Source organism: Pongo abelii, chromosome 7, assembly GCF_028885655.2.
Source record: "Pongo abelii isolate AG06213 chromosome 7, NHGRI_mPonAbe1-v2.0_pri, whole genome shotgun sequence".
NCBI classification, from domain to species: domain Eukaryota; kingdom Metazoa; phylum Chordata; class Mammalia; order Primates; family Hominidae; genus Pongo; species Pongo abelii.
The window spans coordinates 24,094,384-24,109,430 of record NC_071992.2 but is presented as its reverse complement, the minus strand read 5'-3'; the positions used below and the strand labels follow the sequence as shown (position 1 = coordinate 24,109,430).

Genomic DNA, 15,047 nt, shown 5'->3' with positions numbered 1-15,047 from the left:
GAACTATGATCATGCCTGTGAATAGCCACTGCATTTCAGTCTGGGCCATGAAATGAGACCTTGTCTCGAAGAAAGGAGGAAAGAAGGAAAGGAAGGAAAGAAAGAAAGGAATGAATTTTAACAAAAAAAATCCAAGATAAATAACTGTGGAAAAAATAAAAATAATTTTTTTTTCCCCAGACGAAGTCTCGCTCTGTTGCCCAGGCTAGAGTGCACTGGCACAATCTCGGCTCACTGCAACCTCCACCTCCCAGGTTCAAGCGATTCTCCTGCCTCAGCCTCCGGAGTAGCTGGGACTACAGCCCTGCGCCACCACGCCCAGCTAATTTTTTTTTTTTTTTTTTTTAGTAGAGATGGGATTTCACCATGTTGGCTAAACTGGTCTCAACCTCCTGACCTCAAGTGATCCGCCTGCCTCGGCCTCCCAAAGTCCTGGGATGACAGGCATGGGCCACTGTGCCTGGCCAAAACAAAATAAATTTCAATAAATATGGAAAGACATGCCATATTTTTCAATAGGACTCAGTGAACAGTCTCCCTAGTCAATGACCATCAAAATGCCAACTGACGTTTTTCTTTTTCTTTTTTTTTTTTTTTTTTGAGACAGAGTCTTGCTCGCTGTCGCCCAGGCTGGAGTACACTGGCACAATCTCGGCTCACTACAAGCTCCGCCTCCCGGGTTCACGCCAACCTCCTGCCTCATCCTCCCAAGTAGCTGGGACTACAGGCGCCTGCCACCACGCCCGGCTAATTTTTTGTATTTTTAGTAGAGACGGGGTTTCACCGTGTTGGCCAGGATGGTCTCAATCGCCTGACTTCGTGATCCATCTGCCTCGGCCTCCCAAAGTGTTGGGATTACGGGCGTGAGCCACCGCGCCCGGACATTTTTTTTTTTTTTTTTTTAGACAGTCTCACTCTGTCACCCAGGCTGGAGTGCAATGGCATCATCTTGGCTCACTGCAACCTCTGCCTCCCAGGTTCCGGGTTCAAGCGATTCTCGTGCCTCAGCCTCCCAAGTAGCTGGAATTACAGGTGTGTGCCACCTCGCCTGGCTAATTTTTGTATTTTTAGCAGAGAGAGGGTTTCACCATGTTGGCCAGGCTGGACTTGAACTGCTGACCTCAACTGATCCGCCTGCCTCAGCCTCCCAAAATGTCAGGATTACAGAGGTGAGCCACCGCATCCAGCCAAAACAAAATAAATTTCAATAAATGGAAAGACATGCCATATTTTTCAACAGAAGACTAAGTGAACATTCTCCCTAGTCAATGCCCATCAAAATGCTAAACAACATTTTTCTTATTTTCACTAAGTTATTCAAAGGATCAAATGAAAGAGTATGTGGGTGACATTCACCATGAAAATTCTGAAAATAAAATTCTGACAAATATTAAAAACCAAAAAAAGTACAGTATTTTAGACAGAATCACATTAGTTTGGACCCAATAGCTCAAACTGAAAGTTCAGAAATAAATCCAGGTATTTTAGCATATAAGGCAGTGATTTGAATCTGTGGAAAAAAAGAATGTTTTTCAATAAATTGTATAATAGTACAGAGACAACCATGATAATCCCAACTTCATATCAAGGTAAATCCATAGGGTTTGAAACACTGAAAATAGGCCTGGCGTGGTGGTTCATGCCTGTAATCCCAGCACTTTGGGAAGCTGAGGCAGGTGGATTACCTGAGGTCAGGAGTTCAAGACCAGCCTGGCCAACGTAGCAAAACCCTGTCTCTGCTAAAAATACAAAAATTAGCCAGGTGTGGTGGCAACTACTCAGAAGGCCTGAGGCAGGAGAATCGCTTGAACCCAGGAGGTGGAGGTTGCAGTGAGCCAACATCATGTCATTGCACTCCAGCCTGGGCAACAGGAGTGAAACTCCATCTCAAAAAAGAAAAAAAAAAGGAAAATAAAAACTAGTTCTGTTTTTTTGAAGACAGGGTCTCACTTGCTTGCCTAGGCTGGAGTACAGTAGCACTATCATAGCACTTTGCAGCCTTGAACCCCTGGCCTCAAGCAATCCTCCCACCTTGGCCTCCCAAAGTGCTGGAATTATAGGCACGAACCAGACCATCCCCAGCCAAGTAGACCTTTCTAAGCAGAAAAGCAAAGGCATTCACTGAAAGTACATACAAGAAAAATAAATATATAAAAGCAAAGGCAGAAACCGCAAAAAAAGAAATAGCGGATTTGAAGACATACACTTTCATTTAATAAATATTCTTGAACATTTACTGTGTACAATTAAATAAAACTTACAGGAGGCTATTGGCTTGGACTGGGCTCCTGCACTAGGCCCAACAGAGCAAACCAAAATGGAGTTACTCATGCTGAAGTTCCATGCCACCAAATAGAAACTAAGATCTTTATCTGACTTTCTGAGACATCAGGAGAGAGATATAATAGCCAAATCCCCAAACAGGCCAGTTTTAATATGATAAAGATGTCCCCTCTGCTTTAACCTTTACAAGGAAAGTAACAAATGACCAATCTTTTTGTTCTGTTTCTGATTCTCTGGCCCTTTCCTGTCTATAAAGCCAACCTCCGCTGCTCAGCTCATCAGAACCCTCAAGGTGTTACCCAATTCATGAACTCCAGATAAAAGCCAATAATTGTGTCTTTTGACAGTGCTAAGCCCTATATTAGGTCTAACTGTACAGGGTGAGCAAAAAAGACACGGCCTCTGCCAGAGGAGCTGACAGTCTAGGAGATACAGAATAATTATAAAAAAGTTCAAGACATCTTCAGCTTCTCTTTCTCTTACCCCACATGCACTCAGGAAATCCACTTAAGTGCCACTTTCAAAATACAGATGTCCAGAATCTGACTCCTTACCACCTCCATGGCTACCATCCGCATGGCTCCACTGGATTACCACAGCCTCTTGACTGGTGTTCCCACTTCCACCCTTAGTCAGCCAAGTCTATTCTCCACACAGCAACAACAGGGATCCTTTCACAGTCCAAGCTGGGTCTTGCCAGTGCACTGCTCAAAGTCCTGCATTTCACTCAGAGTGAAAGTTAAAACCCTCACAAAAGCCCTACAAAGCTCTATGTAATCAGCTCCTCCATTTGCTCTGCCCCTCCACCACCCTGCTTGCTCACTCGGCTCTAGCCACCCTGCATGCGCCTGCACCAGGCCTGTTTCTGTCTTGGTCTGTGCCTGAGCTGTCCACACGCCAAAGCTTCTTCTCCCTTCACCTGGCTAACCTCTTACCTCTTTCAAGCGTTTGCTCAAATGAGCTTGACCACCCCACTTAAAACTGCAATTCTCCGCCCCCTGCCCCACTACTTCTGATTGCCCTGACCGTGTGCTCTTTTTCTTTTTTCCATGGCTCTTATCGCTTTTAATACACTATACAATTTATTTATTACATTTATTATTTACTGTTCGTCTCCCCTGGCAACAACAGAGGCTCCGCGAGGGGAGGGATCTTTGGTTTGGTATCCGATAGGTCCTAAGACTCCGGTTCATAACTGGAGCTCAGTAAGTATACACTGAAGCAATGAATGAAATGGTCAGAGGAGCAAAGATTTACAAGCCTGATAACACCCAGTGGTTGTACATAGCTGGTGGGAAAAGAAACTGAATAAATCTTCTACAGGGTAATTTGTCAAGATATAGTTAACTATCGTATTATATTAGATATATATTAAAAGGCTTTAGAATGTTCAGCCCTTCCATTAAGTAATTCTACTTCTGAGTACATGGCCTAAAAAAATCAGATGTACAGAGACTTGTGTGTAAGATGAGATTTCATGCAACCACTAAAAATTATACACATCTGGCTGGGCACGGTGGCTCATGCCTGTAATCCCAGCACTTTGGGAGGCTGAGGAGGGCAGATCTCCTGAGCTCAGGAGTTCAAGACAAGCCTGGGAAACATGGTGAAACCCTGTCTCTACTAAAATACAAAAAATTAGCCAGACATGGCGGCATGCACCTGTAGTCCTAGCTACTCGGGAGGCTGAAGCAAGAGAATTGTTTCAACCCAGGAGGCAGAGGTTGCAGTGAGTTGAGATCGCACTACTGCACTTTAGCCTAAGCAACAGAGAGAGACTCTGTCTCCAAAAAAAAAAAAAAAAAAAAAAAAGAAAAGAAAAGAAAAGAAAACAAAAGAAAAAAAATTAGCCAGGCTAAGTGGCAGGCGCCTATAATTCCAGCTACTCGGGAGGCTGAGGCAGGAGAATCACTTGAACCCAAGAGGCAGAGGGTGCAGTGAGCCAAGACTGCACCACTGCACTCCAGCCTGGGTGATAAGAGTGAGACTCTGTCTCAATTAAAAAATATATATACACACATCTGTATTTACTACAGTAACACATACACTGTATATTATTATATGCAAACTCAGCATGTGCATATAGCAAACCAAGTTCTCCTAACCACAAATTTAAATAAAACTCCTTCTCAAAGCACAGCAGATGTCCATTCAGATGCTTATCTCAGGAGGACTAGGGACAAGGGCACATATATTCAGTTCAGTTATTCCAGTTTTTCTACAACTAAAAATCTAAACAGGGCTGGGTGCCATGGCTCATGCCTATAATCTCAACACTTTGAGAGGCTGAGGTAGGAGGATCCCTTGAAGCCAGGAAACATAGCAGCCTGGGAAACATAGCAAGACCCTGTCTCTCCAAAAAAAAAAAAAAAAAAAAAAATTAAAAATTAGCTGGGCATGGTAGCACACCTGTAGTCCTGGCTACTCAGAAGGCTGAGGTGGTAGGATCACTTGAACCCAGGAGTTCAGGGTTACAGCGAGCTATGATCAAACCACTGTACTCCAGCCAGGGTGACAAAACAAGACCCTGTCTCTGGGGTAAAAAACAAACAAACAGAACAACGTCTAATGTATATCATTACCAGCTGTTTCTGAACTTTTCAGAAAATCATCAGCATGTTAAAGATAGACCCCACCATTCACTCACATGACATCCAGCACAGAGTCATTCCGAATGACCTTATGGGAGACATCAGCCAGCAGGAAGAGCCCTCCGTCTGTCCTTCGGATGCTAGCTGCATAGCCTGGCCAGATCTGCAATCTGGAGAGAGAGGTGGTCTTAACTGCAGGATTTTCAAAGAACACATATACTTCCGTGCCCCCATGTGAACAATACTTTGAGGTGATACTGCCCTTCCCTAATAGTAATGAGAAAGCCTCAGGAAACTAAGTTAATTGACATTATTGCAAACTTACTGAAAAACCAAACTAAGGAAGAGATTTAACTGACAAACTGTATTCACTACCATAAACTACTGCTGAGATTACAGTACTAAATACAATGGTTGTAATGGAAAATTTCTTTCCAGAACATTCAAAAGTGAGGAAAGGGAAAAAAGTACCAACCTGTGTTGCTGTAGTACCATAGCACTTGTAGGGTCATAAAAGTTTCTCCCCACAAGCTTCATATCTAAAAGTTTCATTACCCTGAAATAAAAAGCAAGTATGAGTTTTCTAATAGAAGAGTATTAAAATTATGTTCCATTATTCTTAGCTACATTTGCCTTTGGAAGTCTAAACGGTTAGAAATGTTTGTGCTCATTGCAGAAGACAGCTTTTATACTGAGAACAATCTTGTTAAAAGAAAACCAAAAACTGCCAAAGTATTTGACTGAAAAAGCAAAGCAAAACGACAGCAGTCTTTTCCACTTACTAGCTGACTAAACACTGAGTTGATTTCCCAGGTTTGATTACATTACTTTTCACCATTAACTATGAAGAATGCAAGAGAGCCCATTGCTAAGTGTGTGAATAACAGCGTGGCAAAGGGAGTTACGTTTATTCCTGGCAGTTCAACTTACTAGGCAGAAATTAGGTTCCGTGGGCCGGGCACGGTGGCTTATGCCTCTAATCCCAGCACTTTGGGAGGCTGAGATGGGCAGATCACGAGGTCAGGAGATCGAGACCATCCTGGCCAACAAGATGAAACATCATCTCTATTAAAAATACAAAAATTAGCCAGGCATGGCGGCGCATGCCTGTAATCCCAGCTACTCAGGAGACTGAGGCAGGAGAATCACTTGAACCAGGGAGTCAGAGGTTGCAGTGAGCCGAGATTGCGCCACTGCACTACAGCCTGGCGACAGAGCGAGACTCCATCTCGAAAAAAAAGAAATTAGGTTGTGTGTTTCATTAAATAAGAGTAAATAAGAGAATAGCAGCTGTATGAAAATTAGGATGTTTCAAAAGAAGTTAAACAATTATGAGCTGTTTGTAATCCATAAATTCAAGACACTGAAAAAACATCCTTCCAGCAAATATTTTTACACACAACCTCTTTAAGTAGCCCCCTTGTTACCGTCACCATTAAATATGCACTATAAATAGCTGCTTTCAAAGTTCCTGAACACAACTGGAGGAACCCATTCCCCTATCCAGCTACCTCCAAACCTAATTTCATATATTCAAATCTGGTCTACCACTTGTGAGATGATTTTTGAGTACGTTAGCCTCAATACCATCCATTTATTCATTAAATGCTTCCAAACCCATCCAGAATATACTGTCACGTATTTCCATCCAAGAATCTTGAAGAACATTACTGTAAATACAAGACTGAAGTTACAGGACGATAGAACTTCAGCTGTTTTCTTACCGACGGAAAACAACGTTGTAGAAGGGAATGCACAGGTCAGAGCAGGGCTCCAGGATCTTTGTCATCTGAATCTTAATGCTGATTTCAGCACTGTCTGTTTTCCTTTGACTTTTTAACTCAAGAACCTAACAAATAAATACACACAGGTAAAACAAAATGACAAAACTAAGAACTAATGACCACATCCTAATCTAATTCAACTGTGTTCTTAAGAACACTAAAGTATCTCAAAACATTTTTCTACTTTTCCCCTCACTTTGTTGCCCACACTGGCAAAAGCACAGCATGACGACTATGATTCAGAAAAATGATTTGGTAAGAGAATTGCAACCAAGTTTACATTTGCAATTTTTTTTTTTTTTTTTTTTTTTTTGAGACAGAGTCTCGCTCTGTTACCCAGGCTGGAGTGCAGTGGCGTGATTTCGGCTCACTGCAGGTTCCGCCTCCTGGGTTGACACCATTCTCCTGCCTCAGCCTCCTGAGTAGCTGGGACTACAGGTGCCTGCCACCACGCCCGGCTAATTTTATTTTTAGTAGAGACGGGGTTTCACCGTGTTAGCCAGGATGGTCTCGATCTCCTGACCTCGTGATCCACCTGACTTGGCCTCCCAAAGTACTAGGATTACAGGCGTGAGCCACCGCACCCGGCCTACATTTGCAATTTTAAGTTACTCTTATCACTGAGGTTACAGACTTCCAACCATTCCTCTCATGTGAGAAGCTGCTTCTTGAGGAATTCAAACCTAAAATGTGCTGTTATGTCCTGCAGAAATCTGTTTTCCCCTCTACAAACAGAAAAGTACAACTCAAACGTACAGGAATTCTATGGTTTCCTACCCCTCAAAACACCAGTCCTGGGCCAGGTGAAGTGGCTCACGCCTGTAGTCCCAGGGCTTTGGGAATTTGAGACCAGTCTGGGCAACATAGCAAGACCCAATCTCTTAAAAGCAAAACCAAACAAAAAACACCAGAGCACTCTTAGAGTTCATCTGAAAGTCTATTTCCTGTTTGGTCTCACTTGTTGAAGCTTAACAGGCAGATAGAGAATAGATCCATCAAACGCAGTGACGTTGCCGGTGACAGCTTGATGGTCCTTCAACATGCCGAACCTCATGCTTTTGCACTCCACATTGGGGCTGGAAAATAATGAAGAGGATTTTCCTTCAACTTGACTCAAACAGCAATCTTTACCAGAGCTGTGCAACAGGTGCTAGTTACCCAGTAACTGCTGCTCCATCTAGTGGCCATATTAAAAATTATCTGTCTGACTAGAACTTCGACTCAAGAAGAGTCAGCTGCCAGCTGAAACATCAGAAACCATAGGTTAACAAAAAAATAAAAACCACCAAATTCTACCACCAAAGGACACCTGCCTTAGCATGTCAGTGTATATTCTTTCATATATACACATTTGTTTTTGAGACGGAGTCTCGCTCTGCCGCCCAGGCTGGAGTACAGTGGCGCGATCTAGGCTCACTGCAATCTCCACCTCCCAGGTTCAAGTGACTCTCCCTTTGTTTCCTTAACATTTGTCAATCCATTTTAAGAGGAACGGTTCTCCCCATCTCCTTTTTTTTTTTTTTTTTTTTTTGAGATAGGGTCTTGCTCTGTCACCCAGGCTGAAGTACAGTGGCATGATCATAGCTCACTGCTGTCTCAAACTCCTGGGCTCAAGTGATCCTTCTGCCTCAGTCCCCAAGTAACTGGGACTATAAGGGTACCACCACACTTGGCCAATTAAAAAAAAATTTTTTTTTTGCCCTCGCTGGGTGGCTCATGCCTGTAATCCCAGCACTTTGGGAGGCCGAGGTGGGTGATCACTTGAGGCCAGGAGTTCAAGATCACTCTGGCCATCATGGTGAAATCCTGTTATACTAAAAATACAAAAAAATTAGTGGGGTGTGGTGGCATGTGGTTGTAATCCCAGCTACTCAGAAGGCTGAGGCATGAGAATCATTTCAGCCTGGGAGATGGAGGTAGCACTGAGGTGAGACTGTGCCACTGCACTCTGGCCTGGGCAACAGAGTGAGACTCTGTCTCAAAAAAACAAATAAATAAAATTTTTTGTTGTTGTTACCTAAGATAGTCTTGAACTCCCAGCCTCAAGCAACTCTCCCTCCTCGGCCTCCCTAAGTGCTGGGATTACAGACGTGAGCCATTGCATGCAGCCCTCTCCCCTCTCTTTAATGCTCACCTCTTTGCTGTATGTTTCACACAAGCCTGTTTCCTGGGATCCAATTTCCCCCCCTTTTCTGGCTACTTCCCTCTACCTGTTGTATGTGCTCAGCTCCGCTTTCTTACCTCATAGAAACTATTACAGCAATCCTGTTGCCTTCTATAATTATTCCATTTCTCACTCCTCTTACAAACTTTTTAAATGAGTGGCCAACTCACTGGCTACTTCTCATGGCCTATGCCCTCCTTTGTGCTTTTCATCTTTCCTTTTTTTTTCTCTACAACTGTAACAAAACTACTAGACGATCACAACACCCTCAACAAGCAAATTCAGTTCCTTTTTTCCCTGCGGCCAAAGTCAACCACCTTCTCATTACCTTCATTCAAATGAGTCCTTCCTTTGGTCTTTATAACATACCTTCAGAATATTTTCTCCCTAACTGTTCCTTTCTTCTTTCTTTCACTCCACTTCTTCCTCCTGTGTCATCAACTAGCAGTTGCCCTTCACAAATTCAGTCTTCCTAGTATAGCTACCTTTAGAAATAGTATGGAAGTTTCTGGCCAGGCATGGTGGCTCATGCCGGTAATCCCAGCACTTTGGGAGGCCGAGGCAGGTGGATTACTTGAGGTCAGGAGTTTGAGACCAGCCTGGTCAACATGGCAAAACCCCGACTCTACTAAAAAAAATACAAAAATTAGCCAGGCATGGGGGCGCTTGCCTATAATCCCAGCTACTAGGAGGCTGAGGCAAGAGAATTGCTTGAACGTGGGAGGCAGAGGTTGCAGTGAGCTGAGATTGCACCACTGCACTCTAGCCTGGGTGACAGACTGAGACCCTGTCTCAAAAAAAAAAAAAAAAAAAAAAAAGAAATAGTATGGAAGTTTCTTAAAAAAACTAAAAATAGTACTAATATGATCCAACAATCCCACTTCTTGGTATTTATCCAAAGGAATTGAAATCAGTGTGTCAAAGAGATATATGTGCACTCCCATGTTCACTGCAGCACTATTCACAACAGGCAAGACATGGAATCAATCTAAGTGTCCACTGAATGGATAAAGTGGTATACATACACAATGGAATACTATATAGTCTTTAAAAAGGAGTACATCCTGTCATTTGTGACAGTACGAAAGGATCCGGAGAGTATTATGCTAAGTGAAATAAGACAGGTACAGAAAGACAAATACCATCTGATCTCACTCATGTATGGAATCTAAAAAAGTTGAACTCATTGTGAACAGACAGTAGGAAGGTGGCTACCAGAGGCTAGGGGTTGAGGGGTATGGAGAAATGGCAGATGTTGGTTAAAAGGTACAAAGTTTCAGATAGACAGGTGGAGTAAGTTTTAGTGATCTATGGTAACCATAGTTAACAATAGCGTGTATTTCAAAATTCCTGAGATTTTAAATATTTTCACGACAAAAAAACAGTAAGTAGGTGAGGTGACACATATGTCAATTAGCCTGACTTAATCTTTCTACAATGTATACATATATCAAAACATCATCTTGTACTCATACATATACACAATTATTTTTCAATTAAAAGAACTGAGACTTCATCTTCTCATTTTCTTCACAGGTATTTCAAAACACTCATTTTCACAATTCCAGCTAAGAACTTCCAGCTAATGACTCCTCTAAGATATTAAAAGAGAATACAAACTAATATATTTTTAAATAGTAATAAATCCTAAAATTATTGATATAAAACTGAAGTTATCTTCCTTCATTTTTCTCACCCCTAAATTTAACCCTAGACTGTCACTAGAGAGATGTCAGATGTTGCTATGATGGTTCACGCAGGGAAGGATCCAGGTTTCATAGGGCATGGATTTCACACCACTGATGGGGGAGGGTTCTTTAAGAAAAATAATACAAATTTACACATACAAAATAAGTTAAAAGATCATGGAAGACACCTAATACAAGTTTTAAAAGGGCCTGAACTTAAGCTTCATTAATTTCACATTAAATTAACTTCTAGCCTCGTGTATAAATCACCCTATGAAGTTAAAATCAAGATTGGTAATATAGCTAAATACATACACAAAGCTTTAAGATTAACCTTAAACTTCCTGTAAGGATCTGAGTAAACACATTATCGCATTGAGACGTCCACCAGGAACTGTCCAGGACAATATTCAGTTATTCCAGGTAACTATTTTTTTACTGCCCTTTAAGAAGTGAACAATACAAAGCAAAGGAAAGCTGTGAATACCTGAAAGTCACGTGATATTGATAAACTGCTTCATTATGACATTGTATTTTGACGAGGTTCAGTCCCAAAGACTGAGGTGTTCCTTTTGATCCCTGCTTCACAATAAGCTCTCTAGAAAATAAAAACAAAAAGCAACTGCATATATCAAAAACAAAAAACAAAATAACTAACCAGCCCACACAACCAACAACAAAAAGATTGGGGGAAGTAACATTTTCTCACATTTTGCCACAGTTACACAAATCAAGAGGCAACACTTACAAAAGCAAGCTCTGAAGGCTAGAAGGCAAATCATTAGCAAGACCTAATTAGATAAGCAAGGTCACCCTACCTTTCCTAGTAACATTACCAAATAAACTAGGCCCATTAACTAAGAACACACGAATGAGTTCTATGGAGAAAGATGAAGTGTCATGATATTCTTCCTAAATTATTTCCTTATCTTCAACATGACAAAGAATTGTCTCAACTGGGAAGGAAATGAAAGGCCGTGAGTCCACTCTTTAGTTGCATGCTATATGTCCACTGTCAAACACATTTAACTTCAGAAATTGTCCCACCTTGGCCAGACACAGTGGCTCACACCTATAATTCCAGCACCTTGGGAAGCCAAGGTGGGTGGATCACGAGGTCAGGAGTTCAAGACTAGCCTGGCCAAGGTGGTGAGACCCCCATCTCTACTAAAAATACAAAAAAATTAGGTGGGGGTGATGGCGGGCACCTATAATCCCAACTACTTGGGAGGTTGAGGCAGGGGAATTGCTTGAACCCACGAGGCGGAGGTTACAATGAGCCGAGATTGCCCCACTGCACTGCAGCCTGGGCGACAGAGTGAGACTCCATCTCAAAAAGAAAAAAAAAAATTGTCCCATCTCTTTGTCAATCTCCCACTGGCAAAAAACAAAACACCCCGCAGTATTATTACCCAGGGAGGACCCAACAAAAATAGATTTTACAATACTACATACCAGCCAAAATGCAGAGTTTTCACGATCATTATAAGTAGAGAAGGCAGTGCTCCTTACTTACTTTTCCTTGTGTTCCACAGTCAGGACCAGAGGGCGATCTGGAGAGTGCAAGGGAGACAGGGGCAGAGCTGGTGGCGATGACAGCTGCGGGGGACCCCGGGACGGTGTGCTGAAGGCACAGGCAGGCTTGTCCACTCCTCTGCCGATACCACCTGCTGCTCTTCCCAGTGGTAATAAAGAAGCATCCGAACTTCCTCTTCCAAGCATCCTGAAATGTAGAGAGAGAGGCAAGTCAGGGCTTTTTATAATAGCTATGTCCCACCCAGATTATTCCCCCAACTCCACAATCTCTTCCTGGAGGAGTCAGCAAAAGGGATCCAAGTTTCAAATTCTCTCAAACTACATATGCCAAGGCCAGGCACAGTGGCTCACGCCTGTAATCCTAGCACTTTGGGAAGCCGAGGTGGGTAGACTGCTTGAGCCCAGGAGTTCAAGACCAGCCTAAACAATACAGTGAGACCCCGAACTATAAAAAATACAAAGGTTAGCCAGGTATGGTGGCTCATAACTGTAGTCCCAGCTACTCGGGTGGCTGAGGTGGGAGGATCACTTCAGCCTGGGAGGTCGAGGCTGCAGTGAGCTGAAATCACAGCACTGCACTAAAGCCTGGGTGACAGAGAGAAAACCAATTTCAAAAAAAAAAAACACAACATATGCCACCATGACTCATTCACCAACCGCTATTAATATTGACTGTCAGAGCTATCTTCCATAGCAGAATAGAGGAGAAAGTTTGACTCAACGTTATTAAAGAATCACCACAGCTGCGTGCAGGGGCTCACGCCTGTAATCCCAGCACTCTGGGAAGCCAAGGCGGGTGGGTTACCTGACGTCAGGAGTTTGAGACCAGCCTGGCTAATATGGTGAAACCCCGTCTCTACTAAAAATACAAAAATTAGCTGGGTGTGAGGCGGAGGTTGCAGTGAGCCGAGATCGCGCCACTGCACTCCAGCCTGGCGACAGAGAGAGACTGTCTCAAAAAAAAAAAAAAAAAAAAAAAATAGCCGGGCGTGGTGGCGCACACCTGTAGTCTCAGCTACTCGGCACACTGAGGCAGGAGAATCGCTTGAACCTGGGAGGTGGAGGTTGCAGTGAACCAAGATTGCCCCACTGCATTCCAGCCCGGGCAACACAGTGAGACTCCATCTCAAAAGAAAAAAAAAAAATGTCCAGGCACAGTGGCTCATGCCCGTAATCTCAGCACTTTGGGAGGCCGAGGTGGGTGGACTGCCTGAGGTCAGGAGTTCAAGCCCAGCCTGGCTAACACGGTGAAACCTCATCTCTACTAAAAATACAAAAAATTAGCTGGGTGTGGTGGCACATGACTGTAGTCCCAGATACTTGGGAGGCTGAGGCAGGAGAATTGCTTGAACCTGGGAGGCGGAGGTTGCAGTGAGCCAAGATTGAGTCATTGCACTCCAGCTTGGGAGACAGAGCAAAACTCCATCTCAAAAAAAAAAAAAAAAATCACCACGATCAGGGTAATTTTTTAAGAGGACAAATGAATTTCTGAGAAGCCCAGTGGAGAACTACTTCTTACCCTTTTCCAATGCCTAGCTGTGTTAACAGCTGCTGACTACTCTTGGGAAATGCACTTTCTTTAATATAAAACCAGACATTGATTATGAGATGACACAACCCTTCTTAGAGTTGCTCTCTGAACTTACAGAGATATTCCATCTGAATTTGATAGTTACCTGAGAGGGTAACTTTACCCACCTACTCCAACCAACGGAGGCCTCTGCCATCTTGCTGTCCCCAGCTGCCAGCACTTTTGGATCCCAAAAAGTGGGAGAGAGCTCCTCCCTGTCCTTGCGTACCAGATTAGCAGACAAGCCTCGACCTAAAATGCCTCTACCTGAAAGAAAGAACCGAACCCCAGCAATGACTGAGTTAAACGTGTTTTAAAGTATAGTTCTTTTTTTTTTTAAAAAAAAAGCAGTTATGTTTCTGAAAATAAACCATTTGGATTTTAGAAGAAACCAATCATACATACCACCGAATTTCTCAAGTTAGTTTTCCACATACCTGATGGAAGCATTTCTTGTTTCAGAGGGGTCTTAGAAACTGTTTCAATGCCCAGGCCTCGGAACATGGAGACCAAACCCACAGACTCCTGTGGAAAGTCAAAGAATAAAGTTCTAAGAGGTCGTTTAAAACCCCAGAAACAAGGGCTTTCTTAGTCTTGGTATATAATAAAAATCATCTTCAAATTCTATACATGTTATAAGAATAAAGGGAAACATTTTATAAACTTTAAAAAATACTTGTAACTACGTGATATTAGGTCTTAAAGCACAGTTACAGTTATGGCCCATGATTTGATGTGTACAGTATAACAAAATGCAACAGAACGGAATTAACTTTTCCATTTTGATTTGATAAACAGTATAACAAAATGCAACAGAACAGAATTAACTTTTCCATTTTTCTATTTTCTGCATATTCAAGGCAAGAGAGAACAAGTGTACTGGTTAATAAATTTCAAAAAAGCTGGATCATTTATGAGTATCAGAGGTTTGGGTAACCTGCTACTGTTTTCCTGTGGCGGTCTTGAATGTCTACTACTGTTATACCAGTTGGATCTGACATGAATAAAAGCTACATATAGACTCAAGCAATTCATTTGAGTCAACATGTAAGATTACTTTCATAAACTTTTCTCCTTACAAAAATAATACATTTGACAAATCTAAACTCTACTTAAAATAATCATAACTTCATTATTAGGTTCTTCCTATATTTGCTAACTCTCCTTGACATATTAATTATAGACAAATATTATTCTTAAAATTACTTTATAATAAAAAGTTTAAGAACATATACATGTTAAGTGTTCACACAGCAGCAGCAATAACTGAAGATCCTTTTTCTTTAAGATTTGGGCAATGAGCCTTCCAAAATGAACAAAAGTATTATTACCTCAGAGGCAGAAACTGCTGCTAATATCATAGAGCCAAAACCAGGTGAAAATCTAAATATTCAGAAAACAACAAGAGGTTGTACCTAACAATTACAGATG

General features: G+C 42.2%; 1 protein-coding gene across 8 annotated transcripts in view; it reads right to left on the bottom strand.

The window, feature by feature from the left end:
* PIWIL2 (piwi like RNA-mediated gene silencing 2) overlaps window positions 1–15,047 on the bottom strand; it is a 93,509-nt gene that overhangs the window by 59,802 nt on the left and 18,660 nt on the right. For all 8 annotated transcript variants that reach the window (XM_054561324.2, XM_054561325.2, XM_054561327.2 and 5 more), the window contains 8 exons: window positions 14,054–14,141; window positions 13,745–13,883; window positions 12,027–12,233; window positions 10,998–11,108; window positions 7,617–7,734; window positions 6,599–6,723; window positions 5,350–5,430; window positions 4,931–5,044 (listed from right to left, as the gene is read on the bottom strand). In XM_054561324.2, the coding sequence (XP_054417299.2) occupies window positions 4,931–5,044; window positions 5,350–5,430; window positions 6,599–6,723; window positions 7,617–7,734; window positions 10,998–11,108; window positions 12,027–12,233; window positions 13,745–13,883; window positions 14,054–14,141 (983 nt within the window). The remainder of the gene's footprint in view (window positions 1–4,930; window positions 5,045–5,349; window positions 5,431–6,598; window positions 6,724–7,616; window positions 7,735–10,997; window positions 11,109–12,026; window positions 12,234–13,744; window positions 13,884–14,053; window positions 14,142–15,047) is intronic.